This window comes from Haliaeetus albicilla, chromosome 6 (genome assembly GCF_947461875.1).
Source record: "Haliaeetus albicilla chromosome 6, bHalAlb1.1, whole genome shotgun sequence".
NCBI classification, from domain to species: domain Eukaryota; kingdom Metazoa; phylum Chordata; class Aves; order Accipitriformes; family Accipitridae; genus Haliaeetus; species Haliaeetus albicilla.
Window position 1 is genome coordinate 23,562,158 of NC_091488.1, and position 12,503 is coordinate 23,574,660.

General features: G+C 35.3%; 1 protein-coding gene across 1 annotated transcript in view; it reads left to right on the top strand.

Moving 5' to 3' along the window:
* The window catches only part of TMPRSS15 (transmembrane serine protease 15), a 57,392-nt gene extending 48,029 nt beyond the window's left edge, over positions 1-9,363 (top strand). Inside the window, exons 22-27 of the mRNA XM_069785320.1 lie at positions 3,308-3,357; positions 3,797-3,971; positions 5,913-6,094; positions 6,342-6,437; positions 7,356-7,495; positions 9,208-9,363. Coding sequence (XP_069641421.1) covers positions 3,308-3,357; positions 3,797-3,971; positions 5,913-6,094; positions 6,342-6,437; positions 7,356-7,495; positions 9,208-9,363 — 799 coding nt within the window. The remainder of the gene's footprint in view (positions 1-3,307; positions 3,358-3,796; positions 3,972-5,912; positions 6,095-6,341; positions 6,438-7,355; positions 7,496-9,207) is intronic.
* The last annotated feature ends 3,140 nt before the right edge of the window (positions 9,364-12,503 follow it).

Genomic DNA, 12,503 nt, shown 5'->3' on the forward strand with positions numbered 1-12,503 from the left:
AACATTGGGCAACTCACTCTTCCCCCTTCCATTCTTGTCCATCTATTGTAAATTTAAAAGGAGAGAGATGCTTGCTACATTTTTAGCTAACATTCAGTACAATCTTAAGTGACATCTTTATACATTTACTGTGAAAACAATAAATACTGCTATTTTTACAAAACAATTCTTATCTAGAAATCTCTGAATTATGGATATATAATATAGCAGAAGAATTAAAATGGACTGGCATTCACCCATGTTTATATAGTAGTTATCACACTAGGTTCTCTCTGTAATCAATGGAGAAAAATAAGCACTGCAAATTGTGATCCATCAAGGCAACTCTTGAAATATGAGGAGTCGCACTCTATAATCCATTTACTTTATTGACACAGACTTAGGACTAAGTGTGGATTGCTAAGGTAAGCAATCCACAGACAGGTATCTATATTTAGACAAATTAGTCCCACTCAAAAATGACTTCTGGATTGTGTCCACATTTAGAAGTGAATCGTTAGATGAGATGATCCTAGGAATAAATTCAATTATATTCTAATATTTCTCAGTCCAAGTAACAGCTGAAGTGATTCTGAAGGGTCCTACAAACTGGCAGATTTCTTGTAGATTAAATGAAAATGTAACGTTAGCACAGGATTATATACTCAGGAAATTCTGGGATTTACAGTACACCTCCAAAAGGAGAAAGGCTTGCCATCATAAAATAAAATAAAAAAATACATACAATTACTTCAATTACTGTCTTTCTGCTTATAAGAGGGCTTATTGTACACATTTTTCTGGAATCCTACCAAAAGTGCTGAGGCAGAAAATTACTGTCTTATTGCTAAAATGCTGAAACTATGTTGAGGATGGCAAGGGTCCATGTTCTTTCAGGTTTCCTTTATAAACATACCACATAGTAACAAAGCAGGAGAGAATTCTTAATTTTCTATGCTGTATTTTATCTATAGTAAAAAAAAAAAAAAAATACATTTTATGTTCTAATTATACTCTGTTAATCCCAAACATTTATCATTCTCACTGGTGGTGAAAGTATCTTAAACTAATGGAATATCATTGCAAACTATTTTTCTTTTTTTCTTGAGTGGATGTCTAAATCAGCATTGACACAAGAGATCTTAAAGAGCAGTAATGATTTAAAGATGTCTTCTGTTAATATCTATTAAACAATAAAAGTGATTAATGCAGGAGGAAATGGAATAAGTTCATTCATCTTAGTTGTAATTCTGTTGTAGAAATAGGTATCTTCTACCGTGTTTCATCTGGTCAGCTGATAGGAATCATTTTACAGGGTGACACCATTACAGCTATGCACACTTTTTTTGTACATATAATGAATGATAGAAAGATCACACAGATTTGATAATTAAAAAACCAAATTCATTAACTGGTAATCAAATTATAAAATGTATTTCTCACATTCTCTTTGGTCTTTATTCAAGCATAACCACCATTGAAGCAAAGGAGGGCACATATAATAGGAATTGAAAGCTGTGGTGGTACAGATAGCAAAACTGTTCTCTGATGCCCTTAGGAAATGTATTTCTTGGCAGGATAGCTTTGTAACAGGGCAAAATCCTGCCTTGAAGATATATGTGAGCAGATTCCACAGGCATAATTGCTTTTGCCAGTCCTAAGTGAAGATCATACTCACAGACGTCCCAGCTACTCCAGATTTCTGCCTAGCATGCTGCTTCATAGATTACACTCAGAGAGGCGCTTAGGATAGGTATTCAGCACATGCTATGCCTCTGTTGCCTTTTGGACTCTGCTGTGCTGACCAAGAGGCAGCTGAGGACTGGTGAATTGAAGTGCAGGCAAGGAAGTGTTTTTCATACTGGGAGCTAGCTTCAAGAAGAAGAAAAAGCAGAGGCCCATGAAGTAATTTCTACTAAAGTATCAGTAAGTACTGGTGGCGGGACAAAGACCCTCATTACATGCAACTCCTTGCTTCCGTGTAAAACAAAATAGGGACAAATCTTACATGCTGGATGTTATTTTGGCTGGTTTATGCATCTAGCTAAGAGAAAGCATAGGATTGGCTGAAGGAGCTGATATACAATACCACTGACCACCCTTTTAAAGCCTATGGAGGGAGCTTGGTCAAGAGTATTCAGTTGCTCTGAAGTTTACGCAGAAGATGGTAGTGGTTTCCTGTGGGTTTATACATTTCTGGTCGTCCTCCTTGATGTTTGTCTCACTACCAAGGGACAACTTTATGAAGTCAATACAGATTTGTATGCAAATTACAGAATTCGGTTTTCGCTTTTTATATTACAACTTTAAAATTATGCACCTGTCTTGAAGTGGAAAATGGCCTTGTGGGACTGTTCCGAGCTGGAGGCATATCTCATTCTTAGCCCCTCTGTAGTGAGGATTTAACTGGGGAGATGAGGGGGGTGGTTACAGTTCCCACCTGACCTTCTTGCACCACTGTGCCATCGTGAAAATGCTGGGTCACGTCATGCATTTCCCTCACAACAGATATCAAATTTTAGAGCAAACATAGTGAAGAATACATAATACCATACCATGTCTAAAGTATCCTTCACTTTTTCTGTTTAAAAATGATGTGGAAATGCATACTGTAAACTAGCCATTGGCACACTTTTTTTTCTCTGATATATTTCTGTGTGTATCAGATTTAAATTGCTAGCACATACCTGCCCCAAGTGTTTAGATTCATTACAAGCTATGAAGATAATCTTAAAACCTCTGGATATCAGAAATGCTTGAGTAGTTTTGTGCTCTTCAGACTCTGGCTTTGTATCTCTGCTAAATAATTTCTAACACTGTATATGCAGCTATATATTTTACAGTGCATTATAATCTTAGTTAAAAGATACAGTGCTATCAAACTAACCTCTTAAATTCTTTGGTCACACTGATCTCTAGTGGTAAGGTATTGAAAACATCTCAAAAGGTAGAAAAAATACCATATGCAGTTACAATTTTATTGAGAATCTGTCACAGGCAGATGACTCATTTCCCTAAACCACAAGGGGAGTCTACTCTTATTTCTGTAACATACACCAATTAAGTGTCCACTGAAGAGGAATATGTACATTTAATATTATATATAATATAATTTTGTATCTTTATAATTAAAATATAATTAAATCATGTAGGATAATATTATATTTAACAGTTTAATACTGATAAACTAATGTACTTTAAGTATATATATACTTACATACATTTATATATATGTGTGTGTGTCTGTTATGTATGTATGTATATTTGACAGTCATTTAGTGTTACCTGGTGTGCAGATAAGTGTGATTTAATTGCACTTTCATTCTAGAGAACACTGTTTGAACAACCTGGTGGTTCATCTGCAATGTAACATTAAACGTAAGTACACATACCTTGGGAATATTTCACACAGAAATCAAATTGTTCAGTCAATAAAGCCTAATGTTTATAGTTTGAATTGAAAGGTTAGGGAATGGACTATAAAAGCCATATTTGTAATGTCATAAACACAGGAAAATTTACAGTCTTCACTTGTTTTCAGAGTGAAGTATACACTAGAGATGGGTCTGTACTGAAAACACATATATAAAAAATCCAGAAGGTCTGAGGAAATAACACATCTAAATCCAAGTTATAAAGTTTCATCTTGATTTCACCTATAAAATGCCAAAGTTTTTTCCACAGTAATAGTATTTTTGAATAGCAGTTCAGATACTACAAAGCCTGGTTTTCCAAGAATATTAGCTAGTCTAATAAAACATGCTATATTCCTCTAAAAATCCACAATTTTTTTTTTTTTTTTTTTTTTTTTATTTAGCTTGTGGAAAACACCTGGTAACTCAGAACAATGGAATAAGGATTGTAGGTGGAAGTGATGCCAGGAGAGAGGCTTGGCCTTGGATAGTTTCACTCCATTTTAATTACAGACCTGTTTGTGGAGCTTCCCTTGTCAGTGATGAATGGCTGGTGACAGCAGCACACTGTGTATATGGGTAATGTTCACTGCACTCACAAGCTAACACATTCTGATAGTCCCACAACATGCAAGTATCCAAATGGTGGATAGTTGTCAGTAAAGCTGGGTTGAAGTATGACCTGAACCATCAATCAATCCTGTATAGAGCAAAACACACTCTCAAAGGATCATACTGAAATCACTGGGGAGTGGCACTTTTTAGAGGGTTTCTAGATGTTTACTTTAGAATGAAATTAATATAAATTCACAAGTGCCCCTTTCTCTCCAATGACTCCGGGGCATCTTTCCAACTAGCTGAGATGGCCATATGACATTCATGCCATGCCTTTTCTTTTTTATTTTAATGATGATGAAACCATTATTTTATGTGCAGGTTCACTAAGGAGGCATCAGATTACGAATAATTTGTGACACTGATATATAAATTTAACAACTAGCTCACAGTTTAATAACTGTGTTTTGAATCACGTGTGGGCTCAGCTAAAGGCTCCATTACCTTCTGGTAAACCCTCAGTCCTTACTTTAAAGCAGAGAATCATGGAAATGAAGCAGCATTTTCTGAACAATGAAGAATTGTACTTTAAATATATGGTATTAATACTGAGCATTTGCACTTAACCCGTAATTAATGTGGGCCTCCATTAATTAGTTGAATCTCTGCCAGTGGTATAAAGGATGACATCATACCTCATAAAGGTAAACCCAGTGTTGCCTGTTCCTCCTGTATATTGTCATAGATTGATCAAGTTTTACTGTGCATCAGTGGAATGAATCTTGATTTATGTGCATTGATTAGGCAATATTGGATATCCTGTAGATGGTGTAATTTGTACCATTCAAAGAAGTGATACATATTTAAATATTTTCTAGGTTTTGCTTCCATAACATCTGTAATAAAAACAAGTGCTGTAGAAGACACCTAGAAACAGGAATGGCAAAAAAAGAAACATTAATATTCAAAATTGCAGTAGAGCTTTCTTTATAAATAGCTAAGTAGTAAGGCAGTGGATACTATGCCAATACATTAACGCTGCCTCATTTCATGACAGGAGCTATATTCCACACGACGACACTGAAATGAGAAGGATCAAGCCCTTTTATTTTTCACAGAATAAATCCACACCTGTCTTGGTACTTCCTTTCCATTTAAATCACCTTTCTTTTTTCACTTAAATCTCATTTTATCATCTTGACTTTGCTGGAATTTTCCTAAGTGAGAGCTTCCAGTTTCACACCTTAATTCTGAACATTTAACTTAAACGCTCCTAGTTTAGAACAAGATAACTTCTTGACATCAGACCAAAAGAACAGCAGAAACCAATTCAATCCAACAATCAGGCTGAAAACATATTTTTGAAACTATGAACTGGTTAATTAAAAAATAGCAAATAATTAAGTTCTCTAACTTAAATACAGCCTCAAACCAGCATGCATAGCTCAGCAAAAAATGCAGATGAAGTCATATTTTGTTTTAGCATATCTTTTTCAATTTAGATTAAAAAATTAATCTAAATCTAAAAAATGCAGTCTATGAGCTGCAGCATTTCCAGCAACATTTTAGACCTATTATTCTTTAGATAATCCATAATAATTTTCTAGCTGTGACTGATATTAATTGCCTGGTGGGCAGTCAGCAGTATTCTTCACAGTGTTTAAAAAGCCATAGTAATTTAGTTAATTTATATTTCCTCCTCTGCACTACTATCTGATTAATTCTTTATAAATAATGCATTATCAGCTTAACATAAAAAATCAAGCACATATTTCTATAGTGTGGATATTTAAGATAGTATTACTATCACAGAATTGTAAGCACATCTGCTACATTCTGTTTATTTTGACAAAATGTGCAAATGCTATGAATTACCATGAGGTTAAAGATTAGCATTTTACCTAACATATTTTTCAAAACATTCATTAATTATTCATAATTGTGAATATTCTTTGCAACTTCTAGGAGGCAATTAAAACCGTCTCAATGGAAAGCAGTTCTTGGCTTGTATGACCAATCAGATATGACACAGCCTTCAACAGTAGTTCAAAACATCGATCAAATAGTTATAAATCCTCATTACATGAAGCGTACAAAAGATAGCGATATTGCTCTCATGCACCTTCAATACAAAGTGCAATATACAGGTGAGTTGTTATTTTCCCATAAAGCAGATTTGCTCGATTATGCAAAACTCTAACTGTGCTAAGCATATGAGGGTGACAGGGTGGCTGTACATTTTTTACAGGCTAATCATTCTGTAGTCAGTCCAGTACTTCCTGGATAACTTGCCCAAAAAGTGGGTTTGAATTAATGAACATTTTCTTATGTGACTTCATAAAAACCTGAATACAGGGAAGAGGTTGAAATTGATTGCTTGTTTCTTATTCACAGATTACATACAACCTATCTGCTTACCAGAAAAAAATCAACAGTTTTTACCAGGAATTAACTGCTCCATTGCTGGCTGGGGTAGTATTATGAACAAAGGTGGGTCATCTGCTTGGAAAATTATAACAGGCATGAAGCTATAAGGGAAAGCTTGCTCCTGATTCCACAGGGGTTACTACGGTCAAATAGTTTAGAGAGGTACTTCTCCATATGAAAATTTTGGAACTATCCCCCTCCACTGTTCCTCTTCTAAAGCAAACTAATAGTTATAACATATTTATTAGAAAAAATATACATATCTAAGATCATTAAATTATGAAAAAACCTTATTGCATCCCCTTAGAAGTTATGATGACTACTTTTCTCAACATGAAATATGTACATTTTACTTCCATATATTGGGTGGGGGAGGAGGAAGATTAGTCTTCCTGACAGTGTGCAGATGATTTTCCTCAGAAGTCAAGCATACTGACTGTAGTGTGAAATGTATGTTCTGTTTGTATATCATATGCTCCAGATTTGGAGTCTCTGTGAAATAATAAACATGTCATTTCACTTCCACAGTTGCTTGTACGCATTTGCTTCTACATTTTCAGAATAAAATTACATTTAAAATTTTGGGTAGAAATTAGTATAGGAAATGTTTATAAAAATTTGAAATAATCAAAGTTACACAACGAGTAGTGAGGAAACACCAGACAATCCAAGCTCCTAAGCCCTAATTATCCCTTAGATCTCCCAAAGTGAGTTCATAGTCATTGATTTTAGTAATCTTGATTTAATTATAAACAAATTCAGTCCCATTACACAAATGAAAGACAGGATTCAGTTAATGAGCACCATTTAATCAGTGACTGTGTTACAGTGGTATAAGCCTGAATAGTACAGCAGTGAGGCAGGGATTCCTGCTGCTTGGTAGCATGCCCAGCATGCTGGAACAGGAACAAAACCATCAGTGTTCTGAGCAGGATGTACATATTTATTACAGCAGGTAAACGTACTTTGTATTTCCATCAGGTCCCACTTCATATATATTGCAAGAAGCAGAGGTCCCTCTCATTTCGAATGAAAAATGCCAACAATGGATGCCAGAATATAGTATTACTGAGAATATGATCTGTGCGGGATATGACATAGGAGGAGTAGATTCCTGTCAGGTAAATACAAGCCACTCATTTCCACTGCTAGCATACACCACAGCTGATTACTGAATAAAATGCTCCCTGATCCTCCAGTCATTAAAACCAGGACAATCACTGTCCGTGAATGTAATTTCTACTCTCAGTATTTTGCCCATTTAATACTTTATCAGGGTACAAGTTGAAAAGATAAAAATCTATTTTGGATCATCTTGACATAAATAACCATGGAGGGAGATAAATATGAGGATTGGAAATTTTCTGCTCTAAGCTTTGCGTAATTACTGGTGAGTAATTCCATGAAGGAAAGAGGGACATGCTTAGGGAAAAGCAGAGTACAGAGAAATAAATACCAAATAGATTGAAGTCTCAGAAATGCTTTATGCAGGGAAAGGGAGAGCAACAATGCTTTTCCCCAGAATCTGTAGACTGTGGAGACCTTTTTTAAGTGGATGTCACAGTATTTACGAGAGGTTCCCTTTCTGCATTATCTCATATGCTGCTTCCTGGGGATCTAGTTTTCAATCTGTTCCAGCTCTGCTTATAACACGCTGCTTCTCTTTGAGGATGTAGTCAGAGTTGGCTGTCACATAATTTTTCTTCCAGCAATATGTACTTTATGGCATGGAGACTGCCTGGTTCTCCTCAAGTCTGCTGAGGAGCACGCTCACATAATTGCTCTTGCCTTGCCCTCACAACCTATGCCTTCATCAGGTGCAGTGACTTTGGCTAGTCTAGTCTAGAAGGAGGAGTGTATGCAAGCCTAATTTCACTTGCCATTTCTTCATCCTCTGTGGCTTCCCTCTTTCCTTTTTTGCCTTCTGAACCTCATACTGAAAAAAAGACGTGTAGCACCATAGGCTGATACAGAGCGCAAGTGACCAGCATTGTGATCAGTGACCATTCAACCATAAGCAAAGACAAACAAGTGAGTCCTTATAGCGCTTCAGCCTTTAGGCTGCTGTCACAGCCTTTAAATGTTTGCGGGTGCCCTGGAGTTATGGGCAGAAGTATTTTAATAGCTGAGTCCTTGCAGAACTCTCCCATAAAGCTTCATTCACAGGGCCGTGAGAAGACAAAAATAATACTGCTTCAACCAACTCAATAAAGAAAAATAGTCATTGTTTTCTTCCTCATCAAAACAAGACACCCATGGCTGACTCATCCCTCACTCAGGTTGTGGGATGAATCAAATTTCATCTCCCACACTCTATTGCAATGCTACATTTGCTAAACTATTGAGAAGGAGGTGTGAGAAAAGGACACCTCCTCTTCTGGCAATCTTGCCGTCTTTTTCTCTAAATTTGAAATTGCAGAAACTCTGGGGTAACCGAAAATAGAACTGCATTTTGGCTGAATAGATTCAACTAAAAAATAATCCTATGCATTTACACGGGCTTTGTGAAAGATGAAGGGCTAAACGTAAAAGTAATAAGCAAAAGAAATCATTTGAAACCCAGTCTTCTATTGAAAGACTGAACAGAGCTTAAGATCACGACCTTTAACAAAAAAAAAAAAAAACAAAAAAAAAAGAAGAAAGAAAAAAGGGAAATGGATTATCTCAAGAATTTTTCCACATGGAAGAATTCACATTGATCTCACTTGCGGTACCCAAGACGTATAGGGATACAATGTCTATGATTAAGGATCAACATGAACAAAACATCATAAACAGGCTCTGTTTCAGAGTTGACACTGTTCACTTTTAACTTTTGAATTTCATATTGCAGGGAGATTCAGGTGGCCCTCTGACATCTGAAGATGGTAACAAGTGGTTTTTGGTTGGAGTAACATCATTTGGCTATGAGTGTGCACTTCCCAAACGACCAGGAGTGTATGTTCGAGTCACCATGTTTGTGGACTGGATCAAAAAAATTATCTATTAGCTTGATATTTTTTAATGATAGAAATAGAATTTAAAGATTGAAAGTAAGCCATTGTATAATGATGTAAAACAGACTGGCATTTCAATCTCACAGTTACAGAAATGAAACAAATATTTAAATTTGGGGGAGAAAATATTAATAATTGAGAACTCCATTACCAATAGAGAGCAATATTTCAAAACAGATGCTGTGGGTTTTTTAATAAATATTTTTATCATTTTACTTTTTCTTTTATATAAGACCATGGGGAAACAGTTTCTTTGAACACCAGTGCGTTAAATGCATAGTGGAGGGCTTTTCAAAGCACAGACAGTAAAAAAAAAAAAAAAAAAAAACAAAAAAAAAGTGGCAAACTACAAATGCTTTATTGAAAAATGGTCCAAATTATTAATTTCAGGCCAAACATTACCTGTTTTTATGTTTTTACACTATTTTTCAGTGTGCATTTTCATTTCAATGCATAGTCAACTCTTCTCAGTAATCTCACCACATGTCAAAATAAAGCTATATGTTATCTGTTTAAACTGGGCTCATTGGAGTTTTTCTATCTTGTCTACTACAAAAAGCTCTGGAATGAGGTTTATGGATTGTGCATAAAGGCTGATCATGCATCATGCTGCTTTTTAATGAATAAACTGAATGTAAGGCAAATTTTCTCTCTTGTGTAATTCATTTGGAATTAATAGAGTTAAATAAAGATTGAATATAGCTTTTCAGTTTTCTTTTTAGGCAGGTGTTTTGGCAATTATTCAAGCAATTATAGATATTTGCTTGTGTACACCCAAGCACAGACTCACAATACTGCAACTACCTCTCCTAAAAAGTAATGCTTTTTAAAAAGCTCTGACAATAATGCATATCAGCTATTCCTGGTGAATAAAAAGTAATAGGGTTGCCTTGATATATTACATGCTTTTTCTGTACTGGTGACTTCTAATACTGATTCCGTGCTTTGTATAAAAACCTATCACAATAGCCCATTCAGCATTCTAAAGAGGAAAGAATATGAAGAAAAAAAGCGGGGGGGGGGGGGGGGTATCTTCTTGAGCTCTTTTCTAAATAGACTTCTATTAAAATATAATTTTCTACTTGTTGAAATGCCTTAAATTAAATGGTGTCTTAATGTTAGTGTAATATGATGCATATCCTTTATTTCTGTTTTCAGCCTAGTGTAGGAATTTAATACATTTTTAATTCCCAAGTACTACGTGAAAATACAAAATGCATAATTAAAATGTGACACGATTTCTGCATTCTTTACCTTACATCACTATTGTAAATTGTGTTTCAGTCTGTTAATGAAATATAAGACCCAACTCAAAGCAGATCCAGTCACTATAAAAAATATGCTTCCCAGAAATACAGTAATAAACTTTTACTTATGTGCATTTTTTCCTTCCCAAACTGCAAAGCATAGATGTATTGTGAGGCATACATTAATAAACCATCCCATCAGGCTAAAAAATTTCCTAGTATAAACTCTGGTATAGAAACATACATGTAATATAGACTAGTATAATTAAAAATAAACATTTTATTCAATGAATTTATGTCTAGATAAAACTAACATAACCTTAGTTGACCACATTCTAGCCTTCATTCAGCATCCATTATTTCAGTTGCCTGCATATTAACCTGTGGAGAAACCAGTCATTACTATTTTAAAACACATAGGCAGCATGGTTTATTTTCAATTGAGTCACAGTTCCAAGATGCTTTGAAAAAGAGGGTGGAAGCTTGATGATGACTTACATTTGCTTGCACCCAAAAAAGGTTAAAAGAATAAAGGAGGAAACAACAGCTTTCTCTCTCAGATGCTTCCTGCTTGCAAAAGGCCAACATCACTATGGGAAAAAAAAAAAATTATATTCCCTGGGGAAAATAGGGGCAGTGGGAGTATAATGTTTTTGAAATACCAAACTGAAGCCATGCTATCCATCTGAGGACTAGCTAAGGTTCACTATTCATCCTTCAGTTCTTTGCCTCACCTACTGCTGGCCTTTAAAAGAGATTTAGAGAGGCAGTGAGCAGAAGGGAATGTAGTCACCACGAGGGGACCCCATAGCTGTACATAAAAGCCAACAAGCTTATTCAAAGTGGCTGTAGTTGATGAAATCTGTCACTTGACATGGGAAATCATTTTCCTTTCTCCATTCTGTAGATGTTAATGTGAATATGAAGGACAGAGAGGGTTGGTGGTTTTTGTCAGGTTTTTTGATTTTCTTTTTCTTTTTAAATAGCAATTCTGTTGCCACCAATGGACCATGTCACATAAATACCTGTTGTTGTTCTTCTGGATTCTCTCAGCTCCAACAAAATCCAAAGGAAATATCAGCATAGAGTCTAATTTCTAGGTATTCTCTCTGCAAGTGTGCAACACACATATCTTTCCTCCTTTCACCCTTAATCCTATCTCCCTTGTATGTGTAGAAATAAGGGAAATAAAGATGAAAGAATTTGTGTATGTATAGGATTTGTATGTTTTGCATGGAAAAGAATCACCAGCTTAAAGGTGGGAGCCATAAGACTATAAGTTTGATCTGTGCACTATTTGCAGTCTTCTACATAGGATTCTTAAGTTTCTTTAGATTATACCTAGTATCTAAGAACAACATCCTAAGCAAAGGAAATACACGGAAGGATATATTTCCTTTCCCTAAGCAGGTGATATGATCTGGAAATATTTTATCCCAATAACCAATATTTCTTATTTAGATATAGAATCTGAGTACATTATAATAAAAGCTTTGTATGCCACTTTCCATTCTTCCTTCACACAGAGTTTTAGACTGGTCCATGCTGATAACTGCCCAGCAATCACCTTCACCCCATAAGAAATACATCTGAAGGTATTTGCATTCTCTTATCTGCTGCATGGAAATCACTTCTGCTGCCTTAATCATCATATTGATCGTGACACCTTTATATGTCCTTTAGAAGCACAAAGTATGAAGAAATAGTTATTCCTTAAATTAAGTTAAAGGGAGTTAATCCTTCAAAACCATAAAAAAAAGAACTAAATTATTTTTACCGCAATTGTTCCCAAGAAAGAGGAATCTCTTGCCCTCAGTTAAGCAATACTTAAGTCAGGAGAAAAAAATTCTGGTCTTGGTGATCATGCAGGATCATAGTATTTCCTC